At 37.2% G+C, this 14,712-nt stretch overlaps 1 protein-coding gene across 1 annotated transcript in view; it reads left to right on the forward strand.

The window, feature by feature from the left end:
- TBC1D32 (TBC1 domain family, member 32) overlaps positions 1-14,091 on the forward strand; it is a gene marked incomplete at its 5' end in the record, with an annotated part of 64,027 nt that extends 49,936 nt beyond the window's left edge. Inside the window, 6 exons of the mRNA XM_010131108.1 lie at positions 6,899-6,968; positions 7,799-7,914; positions 8,064-8,218; positions 9,784-9,924; positions 11,715-11,903; positions 13,972-14,091. Of these exons, the coding sequence (XP_010129410.1) occupies positions 6,899-6,968; positions 7,799-7,914; positions 8,064-8,218; positions 9,784-9,924; positions 11,715-11,903; positions 13,972-14,091 (791 nt within the window). The remainder of the gene's footprint in view (positions 1-6,898; positions 6,969-7,798; positions 7,915-8,063; positions 8,219-9,783; positions 9,925-11,714; positions 11,904-13,971) is intronic.
- Between the last annotated feature and the right edge of the window lie 621 nt (positions 14,092-14,712).

Here is a 14,712-nt window from a genome sequence, read left to right on the forward strand (position 1 = left end):
AGAGTGTTGCTCAGGCAAAGAGCATGTTTTGTCAAGGGTTTGTTTTCAGTTTTATAGGAAAATAGTTACTAGTGGTAATAGTTACATGGTAATAGTGGTAATAGTTACATGGTATTCATCTTTTTCCGTACTTATGTATAAGCCCTATCTGAGCTAAATCCTAAAACTGCTCCTACAGCAGAGACATTATTCAAAATTATGTAAAGCTAATGAGCTGTTACAAAGTAAACTATATTCCAGGTGTATCTTTTTAGCTGCACATCTAAGTAAGCCAAACGTGCACTTGGCAATTGCACGTGTCCACCATTCTCTTGAATAAACTTGGGTCTGACGAACTGAAAAACAGTTTCTAATGGTTGTTTAATTTAATGAAGAGAAGCCACAGTTTTCATGAAAGTGGATGCAGTACAGTGCATAGATATTCAGTGTTTATCGTGTTTCTTGAAATGAGAAATGGATTATCTTAAAAAATGACAGCTTTCTAAACCTGTAGGTAGTTGTAATTAGAATAACACAGTCATCCATCTGCTGTGGAATCCCTCAGGATTTCAGTGTGTTATAAAATTTGCAAATATGGAAAAATCAAATTAGTTTGGGTCGTTATCGTTTTCAAGATAAGGAAGAAGGAAAACTATCTGATAAACCACTATGCAGTTGCAGTGTTTAATTATAAACAAACCCACAAATCTTAGTTGAAGTTTACTTTCTGCTAGCAGCAATGTTACTGCTGTGACGTGGATTCAGATGAGTAAAATAGCATACAACATGTATAAATATCAACGATATGTTAAACGATATGTTAAATATCAACGAACTCTGCCTGTCCCCTTTCCCAGATTTAATACTTTCTACTCGGCATTTATTTTTCTTTCTTCTTAAAAAAACCCTCAACCGCATAACATCGAAAACCAAATTATTGATGTCTAGCTGTAGTAAGCAGTAGGATGGCAAGAAACCAAATTTTGCCATAGTGGTAAAATAGGGATTGTGCATTAGGACATGAAATTCCTAAACCAGCCGCTTGCCCTTCCTGTTAGCAAACTCCAGTTCGTTGCAACATAAACATTTCATGGAAACATTTTAGTTTTCTCAAACTAGTTGTTGCCAGCAAACCCGTTTCTCAAAGAAGTCCTCTTGCAGCATCATCTGTTGGTGTCTAGACTTCTTGATTGATCTCTGCCATGTGTTGCACAAACCTGGGAAATGCTACGACCTCCCAGGATTAACTGGATTTTTGGTAGCTCTCATTGTGCAGATGACCTTGCAGTTGAATTCTCTATTTCCACCATACTTTTTCTTTGGAACAGATCTACCATGTACTGCCAAAGGCACAGAACCTCAGGTATTTTGGGTCTTGGCTGTGAAACCCAAATGTCACGGTGTGTTCCTTCTCTAAATGAGGCTTAGCCCTCTGGCTGAAGAAAATCTTTTAGAAACTTTCTACTATTTAATGAGCTCTTAATCTTTTAAGGATCAGGTAATGAACTGAGCAATTTTAAAAGCATCAGTGGGAAGTTAACCAGTACAGAGCTGGTCAGAAGGAGTAGGAAATGAGAAGTACAGGACTTCAACCCCAAACTGGGCTGAAAGGAAAGCATTAGGAAGGGCATTCTTCACTTCTTCCTGCATCATTTCATGAATGCATGTTTTTAAAGAGGAGTGCCCACTCTAAAGATGCTGTTAGCAAAAAAGCATTTTGCCCTTTACCAGTTTATATGTAACTGGACTGAGAACATGGTTCGTTCTTCATGATGGTGCTGCCAAAAATAGCTTGAGTATTTGTGATGACCAGTACATAAAGAAGAAGTTATAGATAGGAATATTTCGATCTTCTATTGTTACAACAAGCATACTGATGACATAACAGATGCTTTCAATAGCCAAAGTGGAGCTGCACCTGACATTACCCAGTTCTGATGAGAAGCCAACAACATTCTTCAGCAATTATTCTTGGAGCTTGTTTACATTGTTAGCTTTGAACTGTGAATGGAGGCAATAATAGTACTTTTCTTTGAAATGGGATTTTTTAAATATAAACAATTCTAACAATGATAGCAAGATTCAGACTGTCCGAAGTGCTCTGCATGTGTAGCCTGGTGGAGGAGATGGCACCATCAAAAAATGGTAGCAGAATGACAGAAGAGTTGCTCTGCCCCAACTCCAAACAATGTTTTAAAATAGAAACCTTTCATGAGGACATCAGGAGAGAGGATAGGTAGTGGCAAAACAAAGTTCCATACTGACTGCTTGGGTACCTGCCCACTGACGTTGTTAATGTTTAGGTACCTGTTGAATAATAAGTAAAACACCTGCTTTTTTGTCTAGAAAAAGATCTTGTGAGTTCCACCACTTCAGTTTATGCGGACAAAGCCAAGGACTAGAGATCTGATAGCAAATATCAGGTTTTTGAAGCATCTGCAGGAGTTATACAGGTGGCTCTGGCCCTCATGAGATTGTCAGCTGTTTGCAGTATTGTTAGTTACACGGTTCCTTTGAATCAAAACTATTTTCCATCCATACCAAGAAAAATAATCTTTCTTACTATCACTGAAGTTAAAATTTAACATTAATTAATATTTTGCAAAGATTATTTTTACAGCCATAAGAACATTTGGCAATGAAAAAACAAAATCAATAATGTGAACATCAGCTTTAGTCTGTTTCTTCACTTAACACAAGAGGGAAGCCAGTAGTATCTTTGGGGTGACAGGAGTTAAACCAGGAAATAAATTATTACCTAAGGGCCATACAAGTTGTATGTAAACAGCTGTAAAGCTGTTTCAGCTTGGCATCCTGTCAATTCAGTGTGAATACGATGTAGCCCATGTTCTGACTTAAACACACAAAAGCTTCTTCACAGAAAGAGGGAAATTGAGTAAGAAAACCATCTTTGATAAGAGTAGTAGAGTTAATTGGAGTCTAGTCTGATCAAGAATACTACTACTGGACTGTGCATGCCAGTTAGCTTACTCTGAACTGTTTGTAGCCGTAGATTGAGTTTAATAATAATGTGTAAATGGCCTTTGGAAACCATGCATTATGGGATGTTGGGTTTTGAGCTCCTCAACGCTACAAAACATTTTGAGAAGTACTGCCCATTGAGATGCTTGAAATGGGCATGATCAGGGTTTAGTACATATGATCAGTCATGACTTCAAAGCAAGGAAACACTAAGATTGCTTCAAGAATTGCTCCCTGTGTTCCTGGTCTTCCAGTTCCCCCTAATCCCTTTTATTTATGATTGCTCAGAGTTTTGCAGGAACACCTGGAAGATAAAAACCACAGAAGACAACGATCCCATCTCGTCCTTTCCATCACTTTGTCTTGTTCTCCAATAAATAACTAAAGAAGGAAGGAGCTTGTAAGCAGAGGTTAATCCCCACCTCTCCCCAGGATCACCTGATTTGCATCTGGGATTACCCAGGCTGCACAGGATTGCTTCTCTTTAGAGGTGAAGACTGGATAGGCAATGGCAGTGGATTGTGCCTTACCTAGGAAACCCAGATTCAGGCTGAGCCAGGCGGCACAAGTTGCTCAGCGAGCCCTTTTTGCCTGCTTTTGCCCTGCTCCCCACCCTCGCTCCTCCCTGCACACAAGCAGCAAAGGTCCTAATTCGGTCTTTCTGGATCTTAGTGGAACACTGAATTTGACTTGGAGGTAGAAGGGTTGGAAATAAGAGGGACATTAACAAGTCATAAACAGAAATACTTTATTGTAGAAAAAGGTAATATTCCACAGTTTTTCACATGAAGTGTGTGTTTGTTTTGGGGTTTTTGTTTGTATTTTATTACTGACAATTAATACTTTGCAGTCCTTAGTATTTTAAAGGAAGCATTTTCTCTTTTGAATGAACAAGATTGTGTTAAATAGTGGATTTTTAAAAATATTTGAGAGCAGCCATACCAATATTTTTTGTGATTACCTCATCTGAAGTGATATGGTAGGTTGCTAATGGAAAGAGAAGTTGCATGGCTAAAAATGTACATATAATTTACATTTTAAAATGGTCCGTATTTTTAAATGCATTTTAGAATGAGAGATAAAGTCAAGTTTCTATTATAATAACTTTTTAAAAAATCAGGTTCTAGAGAATTCTGATATCCTCCAAGTAACTAGTTTAATTAATTTGTATTTTATAGTGCTTTACATTTTTAAAGAAGTGTGAATATCTGTTCAACATAGAATTTTGTTTTATTAAATACATAAAAAGGAAGCTGCCAAAGTGTGTTGTTCATTGCATTTAATAATAGCCACAGTGCTGTATCATGCTGTTATCTAACTGACAGTTCAGAGCAGTATTCTGGCCTTTGTCTGAGGATGTAATGGCATTCTTCTTTAGAAAATTGATCTGTGGATGGTTTTTGTTATGAAACCCACTGTGTTTCAAGACAGTTGTATCAGGTGTTTTGATAAATATCTGTCAAATGAGTTTTGTAAAAAATGAAATTCGGTGTTTTAAATCAGAAGTATGAGCATCATTACAATAGTACAGTCACAATACACTCTTACAAGCTTACTAGTCAACTTTTTTATCTATAGATTGCAATATGCAGTATTTCAATATTCCACTTAATAACAAGTTTCTAAGCTTAATGAAGCATTTAAGGTTTTTAGATCCTGTTTTTAATCAGAGGAAAGTGGTCCTTTGTGTACTCTAAATGACTTCATGTTTTCTAAAGCCTGGTCTTCCCAGTCTGTTAATTGATAAACAAAACGGAAAATCAAAACTTTTGCTCCAGGCCAAAGAACCACGGTTTGTATGGTCCCATTATGCCTTTTGGACTGGCAGCAACTTGACTGCCTAGTGTACAGAGCCATGGTTGTATCAAATACACTGGTGTACAAAAACAAGAGTGTTTGCCTTGATGAGGTAACATGTCATATAGAATTATTATTCTATCCAAAGTCTCTATCTTCCCCTATACAGGGGAAAATATTGAAAGGAAAACCAATGAGGAGAAAAGCCTTTTCAGCTACTGAGGAATGACTACAACAGAGAAGGAAAGGCCATGAGAATCAATTAAATCGGTTGTGTTAATTTTAATGGGAAATAAGCATTCACTACTTGTTCTAAACTATTACAAAATTGGAACGGGGCTCAGATTGTGGGTTGTGATATAGCTCTTCTTCATTTCACCCTTGCTGGACTGGGGTACCAGCTCCTGCCTTGCTGCTCACAGGGGGTCCACTTAAAGCTGGAAGCAGGGCTTCCTCGTGGCTCAGAGAGTGTTCCTCTGCTTGCCTCTTCCTTAAGATTAAAGATGGTCATGTCAGGGCTGAATTAGCCATTAGTCACAGCCAACTCGTTCAAATTCTCTCTGGTTCCTAGGCTATAAGTACACCTCTTGCCTTCCCAGTCGCACACACGAACCTGAAAATGAATCACTTAGTATGATAATTGCAGCCTGAGCAAAGAGGTAACTTGGAACAGGAGCTGTAAAAAGAGATTAACTGGTTTTTAAATGAAATGTCCTGTGATTTTTATATGTATTCTTCCCAATATTGTGTGGCTGGTATGCTGCTATACAAAAGATATTTGAACTTCTGTTCTTTGTTTGAAACCTCTCACTGATGTAGGTTTGCTATTTCAATCCCCTCAGATTATTGAATAAATTCAGTTCACTCAAAGACCATTGATTTTTCTTATATATAAATGTATTTGTCAAAACAGGTTGATTTCTTACGACCCTAGCACCTAGATCATTGTCCTCTATTTAATGTTATTTTGTAATACAGAGTGGGGGTTTTTTCTTACCATACTTCAGGTGTTGAATTTTATTGCTTCATTGTCGAGTATAATTTTGCTGTGTTTTCTTCATGAAAATTTCAACTTACATGGTCTCATCTCAGCAAGGTGCTTTCTAATGTTTTTGTCTATCTTTTCTTCCTAACTGGAGGCATTTCCTCCCTTAACCTGTAAATATTTCATCTTGAATACTTTAGTCCCTGTTTGCTTACCAGGAACATAGAGAGTTTACCTGGATGGGCAACCAGGGAATCCTTCAGTTTGATTTCTCTGTCTGAGAAGGATATAGAAAAAATACATATCAGGTTACTGTGTGATCTGCTTCATATGATTTTATAACTTCCAGAATATGTTTTAACTTCTGCTGCCGTGTCTGTTATTTGCATTTTTAACAAATTATGTCAGTTCTTAGGGTTTTTCTTTTTTAAATTTGTTCCATTTGTTGTTTTTTTTAAGTAGCACATTTAAAAAAAATATGTGAGTTGTTAGATTTAAGCCCTAGGCTTTGTAACTCATATTGTTATTGGGATGTATTTTTTTTCTGATGCATAGTTATCTTAGGTTGTATGGATACAAGGGAGAAACAATACCCCATTTTTAAAATCCATTTAGAATTTAAAGTTTTGAGAAAATACTACAACAAAGGTTGCTTGTATTCGCAATTTATTAATTTGTCCAACTTGGATTTTTAATTCAAACAAATGCAGAAAGTGGGGTATATATTACATGGAAGTAGAGGATTTTTAAAATCTGTCAGTTTTCTATTTCATATCAAAATAGAATTTTTGTTAATAAAGTAGGCCACTGGAGTGGAAGGGGGTAGACCAGAAAATGCGGCTTTGTCCAATCTCTTGGCCAGAAAGGATAAAGCTCTACTAAGAAATGGGACTGAGAAAGATGATGCTTGTGTACATCGTCCTGTAGAGCTAATGGTAATCATAATAACAGTGAAGATTTCCTCATAAAGAAGGTGATTTTAATAAAAACATAGATGTGGATGAAGAATGCAGGTTCCTGCTACAACCTTTAGTGCTACTAAACGCATTTTGAATGAGAAATAGTTCTCCAGAATTGGTATTCGTACCTTCAAGAAGCTTTACATTAGCATTCAGTTGAAATCCTACTTCTTATTTTATTTTTCTTTTGTCTTAGCCGTGGATGCAGATGTGAAGACTGAAAGCCTTTCATCTGTGCAGCAGCTTGGTGTTGAAATGACAGTCAGGTACATGGTATTAAAATATTTCCCTAGTGTATTTATAGGATTTGTTTGGTTTTCGCAGAATGACTTTAATGACACTTAATCCATCAACTCAATACTTTATACTGTTTAAATAATCTTTAAGATTATTAGATCATCGTTTAGATCATCTTTAAGAAAACAAATTCTAACTTTGAAAATGAGAAAGGTATTAGTATGTAATTAAATTGTCTTTAGAGACTATAGAGGTTTTTATCCTTTATTCCTGTAAAGGCTAATTGTAACTTGTTAGTACGATTTACCATAAGATCACATTCCCCTGAGTTATGTGTCTTTTTCTCCTCATATTACTTCTCTAAATGATTCTGCTTAGCTAAACTTAGTTATATGCCATTTAAACATTTTATTTGGCTGGTAATTTGCAGAGCCGTGATGAAGGAAGAGGAAATGTGTCAGTATGTCCACAGATTGTTGTCTTTAGTATTAATATTTGAACTCTGATGCTATTAATTACAGATACAATATACTTAGATGGAATTCTAAATGAGAAAAAAATGAGAAAATGGGGAAAAAATGAGTTGTGTGCATTACAGTACTTGCTCCTCCCCACCACGGTCTCTAAAACTGAGGGTGAAGAATTGTAAGATGAGCAGCAGATGTTGGTGCTTATCCTTCCTAGGTAAAACCCAGTAGGTTTTAGTAAACCATTTATGTGTGTATCTGCAATATAGTGTTTCTGATGAACAATGCTATGAAAGCTTAACTTTCACAGGCCTATTAAATATGAGTTCTTTTTAGGAAGTAAAAAAATGTTTAACCTTTAAACAATCTTGGTTTTTAACTTTTTGTGCTAGATACGGAAAATACCTTAACTTGCTGAAAGAACATGCTGCAAATGGGCTGTGCTTCGTGTTAGTGAATTCTGAGAAATTTCTGAAACAGCAGCAAAGAACTGTGGTATCCTCACTTTGTATCCTTACGTGATAAAAGGCATAAATTATATTGCCTAACGAACTAGCTCTTCTGTGTGCATGGGCCTGGGGCGGAGGGGGGGCTGCAGTTTCTGTGGGCAGTGAGGAGAAGATGATCTCTGGTGATTTCCTTAACCTTCTCACGCAGGCTGCTTGCAGGAGCGCTATGCTGGCTACGACTGGTTTGCGTCTACCATCTTCCTCATAATGTCAGGGGACGGGGAGAAGACACTGACATTTCTTCAGCGATTTTCACGTCTCCTTGTTTCAGCTTTTCTCTGGTTACCCAGGCTGCATTTATCTGTAAGAATTTAAAAGCTGATTCTTTCTGAAAAGTTTCTAAGGAGGCTTTATCCATTTCCTTAGTTTTGGGTGTTTTTTTGAAATTCTCTCAGAAAAAAAAGATTTGACATTTGCTCAAATGGCTGTTTAAAAGTAGCGAAATAACGGGTGGACTGATAGTAAAGGCAATGTTACTGAATTCTAAAGCTGGCAATAAAATAAACTTTGTCAGTGGCACTAAATTCTGTGTGAAGGCTGCCATACTGTTGAATGACCTTTTTGTTGCTGTTATTACAGTGTGCAAGTCCATCCTTTCGATTTTTTTAGTAAAACTTACCGGTTTTAAAATTTACTAAATACACTAGAATATAGTTAGTAAATTTAAAAACTTACCGCTGCCCAAATACTGGAGGCTTGACAATTTTCAATATCTCAAATCAAGTTGAATAGGAAACATAATTTCCATCATTCATTTGGGGTGATTCCATCTATTTGAAATAAACCCCTTCTAGTTTGACTTTGTACATTGTCACATTGTCTTGAGTATTTGCATATAAGCTCTAAAACAACTGTAGTCTTTACTAGAGAACTCTGAGACACAAGAACCGCAGATTAGATTCATACCCCTTCTGCATGCAAGCTTCTGTAATAATAGGAATTGGTCTGTCCTGTCACCAGAAGTGACCGTATTGGTCCACTCACAGCACTGAGTCCAGCCCTGAGATTGTTCCAGCACAATGAAATCTTGCTCCATTGTGTGAATATAACTTTGCTGAATGCTGTCAGTGCAGAGAACTTCAGTGTTGTCCTCTGTACAAGAACTATCCTGCATTGCAGGTGGTGCTAATGTTCGTTCTCAATACAAAAATGGTTTCTTTTTTATAATTTATCTTGAAAACACAAAGAGAAAATTCAGTAATTAACCTATCTGCTTAAGTACAGCAACATAAAGTAAAATAAAATGTCAAAACATGAATGAGGAATTATTCAGCCATTGGATTTTGGTGCCACCTACCTCAGGAAGGAGGAAAATTCCAAAGAATGTACCTTGACCTTCTAGCACGAAGCCACGGATTCATTACCTAGAAACCAGGCACTGATACCCAGAGCTTTCCATAATAACGGTTTCTCCATTCCAGGAAGGAGGAAAATTCCAAAGAATGTACCTTGACCTTCTAGCACGAAGCCACGGATTCATTACCTAGAAACCAGGCACTGATACCCAGAGCTTTCCATAATAACGGTTTCTCAATTCCTGCTCTGACAATTAAAGCTTACACGCAATAAAGAACTAGATTGCTAATACAGAGGAATAGTCAGGATATATTTAATATCAGTTTCTAACTTCTAATTTTCTTTATTTTAACTTTATATTTTTACTGATGGTAGTACCAGCTTTTGTGTTTATTCCATTTCCTGTCTCTGAAATAAATGGGATGACTTCTCTTATAAGTGAAGTCATGATGTGTATATTTTTAGATGTCATTCTCAGCAAGGTGTTTTAAAAGAACATATGTTTGTAGTCTGTAATCCTTTTCCTCAGTAGTGGTGGTGGTGGTGTTGATGATGATGTTGTTGTTACTCAGATGCACCTGCCTATTACCACAGTGGAATCTGGCATCCATCCAGTCTATTTTTGCAGTGCTCACCGCATTGAAATGCTGCTGAAAGCTGAGCTGCCACTTATCTTTTCAGCCTTCCACATGTCTGGTTTCACTCCATCCCAGGTAACTGATGAAAGCGTATCAAAATATCATCAGCTTCTTGATTTAAATCCACAAAATCAAAGACATTCAGAAACTGCTGTGTTTTTTCTCTACAACACTTGCGTGGTGGTGATGGAACTGGGGGTATTGACTTAGAGTGTCTGAAAATGGAAAGCAACAGAGTGTGGTAGAATGATGACAGTGTACTGCAGCTGATGACCTCCCATTGCATGTTTATGCAGAAAACTTGATAAAATAATATATACTAAAACGTCTATTTTTCATTACAAATAAATATAATATCTAGATCCCTGGAATAATTTTCTAAATTTTCCATAGGAAGGGAATGAGTAATTTGGGATAGGGGTATAATAGGAAACAGTTCAGGTGATATTGGAGCAAAATTTATTTTATATGAGCTACCACAACTATTACGATCAGGTAACGCACTATTCTATATTAAGGAGATGTTACTGAAGAAGCGTATTTATCTATAATGTCAGCTTTCACTTTACCTACTTACTGCAGTTCTTTGGTAACGTGGAGTGCTACGTATGGAGTATTACTTGTAAAGATTATGGTCATGGTGAAGCATAAACAGCTTCATGCAATATGACTTAGATTGCCAAGGCAAGGGACCTCTCACCACAGCTAGAAAGCTTATTGCTGTTCCAAGGCAAGAAAAAGAATTTTCATCTTATGCCTTCGAAATTCCTTTTTGCCACGAGACTTGCAGATCAAGAGACTTTAATGGGAGCAGATGCCAGTGTGGTGTGGTGCAGATGCTGCTTAAAACAGTCACCTTGGGACTTGGTCTTTGAGAAGACTGGCAGATGTGGGACTTTATTCCAGCCCAGGAAATAAGGCTCCTGTTTTGGGGTGGGAAAACACACAGGGACAGTCAGTCCTCAGCTATTTTTTCGTGGAAGTTATACTGTAGTATTTTTTGACTGTTCGCACTCAATTAATAATAGACTAGTTATTGTTCTAAACCGCTGACAAGGTTTTTTGTTTGGGGATTTTTTTTTAACATGTTGCTGAAATGCAACTGGTGGGTGCCACTGTGTCTTCTGTGTGATTTTGCAGTTCTGCAGGATTGAAAACAAACCAACCCTGAACTGTGAAAACACCTCTGATGTTTTTAAGTGCTTGTGAGCATTGGTAAATACCTGAAAACATTAAATGCCAGAGTATGGCTGCTGTCATCTAATTAGAATCTCAGTACTTCTGCTGTGGGTATTTTTAAACACTTTTAAGGACTGATTAGCAGGAGGGTTGTGGTCTAGAACTAAATAAAATGTTGTACACGTCTTAATAAGTGGTGATTTAGAATTGGAAAAAGTAGTTGCTAAGTTAGTTCCATACCCACTTCATGAAATGAAAACTTGTCTTAGGAAAGGGCCTTAACATTCATTTATAAGGCAAAGAACTCCTTTAAATTAAAGGAAAATCCACACTAAACACACCTTCATCACCCTCATTACTCTTTATCCCACATTTTAAAAAAATCTTGAAAAAATCACCTTTGGATTTGAGTTTGATGTCTCAACCTCAGAAGTTGCCAGAACGTACTCAGGTAAGTGAGATGTACAGATACAGGATGTTATGTTTAGCAGAACAGGAAGGTAATTCAGAGGCTGTGATCTAAAAAACAGTGATTCTTGGCTTCTTTGGTACTACTTTATTTTCATACTTAGGGTAACGTTATAGGAAGAGCAATCTGTAGTATAGAAAAGTTATGAGATAAAACTGAACAGTTATGACTCAATGTCTACAACAATTTAACGATACGTAATTTCATTCTCGCCTAGATTTGTTTGCAGTGGATAACTCAGTGTTTCTGGAATTACATGGACTGGAATGAGATCTGTCACTACATTGCTATATGTATTTTCCTTGGTCCTGATTATCAAGTATATATGTGCGTTTCTGTGTTCAGACACCTACAGCAAGACATCCTGAAGCACACTGAAGCCCAGGATCTCCAAGTTTTTCTTAAAGTAAGGGTTTCTTTTCTAATTTTTCAGTTGCTGAAGGGAAGCTCTCAATACTGAAAATATATATGTTACTTAATCTGAAGGTCTTTCTGAATTTCACTTATTGATTTTAAGTGAGTGAAATAATACTTTAATTATATTACTTGCTGGCAGGAAATTGTGGTATAACAATTCCCACAGGTCTTTCCTGCATTTTATCCTGATCAATTCCCTCTGTAAGCGAAGTAAATAGCCACATTAAGTCATGAGGGCGTTTGATTCAGTTCTCTGTGGCCCCAGTCTCCTTAAACTACATCTTCTCTGGAAAGGTGCCTTCACACAGTGGCGTAGCTTGAAAAGATGTGGCACAAAGTGTCAGTGTGATGTTATTTTGAACAGATGCCGATTACTGTTCAACCAGCCTCACAATGTTACGTTCTTTGCCATATTATAAATTACGTTTGGTTATTGGATTCTTTTTGCAAGGTACTGCTCCGCTATAGTTGCATTCCTGAATAGATACAAATATTTGATGCTTCTTCCCAAAGACATATAGTCTATAATTCGCCTCTCCTCTGTGCCAAGAGGAAAGTAGAATTAACAAATCGTCCATGAACATTTTTGCCCTTTTTCTGATTCTTTCTGTTGGGTGAGATGGATTACTAACAGTTATGATCCCTTCGAGATATCTTGACATTTCAGCAATACTGAATTTTAAATTTATTCCTTGTTCTTTTATTAATCCTTTCATGGAAGGCTGAAGGAGCAGAGCTTTGTAATTCCCACATGTGAACCGGGAATACTGTAACCTGCCGCCTCAGTAAACCTGTCCTGACTCTTCTGCTTCCTGACTATCTTTTATCTGCTTGCAAGTGTTTGGAATGGGCACATCTAGGCCAGTGTGTCAGTCCCTTCTAGCTACTCTTCACTTTACTTTCTGCGAGTATGGGACATACTACTGACAATTAAGTCGCTGATCAATGCTTTAATATGTGCACACGTGTGATCAATACAAGATTTGACTGTTTAAAAATAATAATAATAAAAAAGAGTTAAATACCTACTGCAGTTCTCTGTTGGAGTCACTTTTCCACTTCAGTCAACCTGCTCACAGTGCATGAAAAGCAACTTGGAAAGTAGAGTCATGCCTTTGCTTTAACTTGTGAGTAGAGGCAGCAAATAAAGACCATCTCCAATTGCTATTCAGATGCCAAAGTGCAGCCTCCCAAGCCTGAGCAGAGGCTCTCAGGAGAATTCTACTTAGCAGAGATGCACAGTCAGTATGGTAGCAGATACAGCAGCATGTGTCTACAAGGACTGTCTGGCTCCAGAGAGCTTTTTGCAGGACATGCTGCCAGCAGTGGCAATACTGCCTAGTGGATGGTGGGCACATAAGTTGTTCCAGTTCAAAGCAGCAACAAATTCACCCGTTTGACCTAGACTGTTCTTCAGGATCCTGCTTTCTGCAGTGCAGCCTCCCTCTCCCTCTAATATAGTAGCCACAAGAAGGAATGTGGCCTGTTTGTTTCTTTTTCATGAGGGCACTTCCTTTTAGTCCGTGTTTTGGAATTAATAAGAATGAATTGTTTGTGGTGATGCAAAAGTGTTTATTCTGGTTTTATTTAAGCACTTGATAAAAAAAATCTTTATTTATCCTTGATTTTAAAAAAAACTAACTACTGTTAGTCTTCTGAATTTATTGAGAATCTAGTTGGAGTTAAAAGCCACATTTACAAACTTTTACCATGTCATGTACTGGTATAGAACTCTTTTAAAAGGATATTTTAATACTTGGCTTTGCTGCCTTGAAGCTTACTTTGTTTTCTTTAAAAATCTTCATACAGCATGTGCTCCAAAAAATGAGATGAACAACATCCACCTGAAAAAACTATTGGTTACCAAGACTGCAATTAGAAAGAACTGTCTGGAAGCATATATTACCAATTATTTATTTCTGAATGTGCATTTTAAACACGCAGGCTGTGACAAGCAGAACAAAATGAGCTCTTTAGAAGCTTGGAAGTCATTAAGTTTGAGTTATGCTTCTTTTTTTTTCCTAGCTAATACGTGTTTTCTCTGTGTGTTTGTGCAGGAAGAAGCACTCCATGGATTTCGAGTGAGTGATTATTTAGAATACATGGAAAGCTTGGAGGTGCTTTACAGACCTGTGCTGCTGCAAGACATGAGGAACATAAGAGAGCAGAATACATAGATGAAGCAAACAAGTACTTTGTTTTCCAGTTTTGGTTTCATCCTTTACAGAATGCTGATTCATTAGTATATCAATCTCACCTAAATAAATCAGGCTCTGTAAATGTACATAGCGTAAAATAATTAAGGAGGGTTTTCAGAACATAGTTTTTACAAAAATCTGTTTAATGACCTAAAATACCACATTTTCCCAGGTGGGCGCAGATATGCACAGCTTCGTTTTCAGTTAGCAGAAGGCAGCTTCAGAACCCATCTGTAGGATGTTTTCCTTAGAACACACACCATATAAAGCCTGGCACCTGCTCCCAACTCCTTGCGTTCTTGTAATCTTGCAGCACAGTCCTAAAACCTTCATGTTTTGTTAGGGTCTGACAAAGTGATTTTTCTTAGAAACAGCTGCTGGTATGTGTCCACGTGCGTGAAAAGTCAGCAAATGAGAAACAAATTCCCATACACAGTTGTTTTGACTTTGTGGGTAAGGTTAAGAAAATGGGGTGTTCATATACATGTATTGAAAAAAGACTGATCTTCCTGTCTTTTTTAAGAATAAAATAAATCATTTTATGCCCCGAAGCATTTATTTGTGACACACGCTCTCTGTCTGCATAAGGATGAGATGTCC

This window comes from Buceros rhinoceros, unplaced genomic scaffold, assembly GCF_000710305.1.
Source record: "Buceros rhinoceros silvestris isolate BGI_N320 unplaced genomic scaffold, ASM71030v1 scaffold12912, whole genome shotgun sequence".
NCBI lineage: Eukaryota > Metazoa > Chordata > Aves > Bucerotiformes > Bucerotidae > Buceros > Buceros rhinoceros.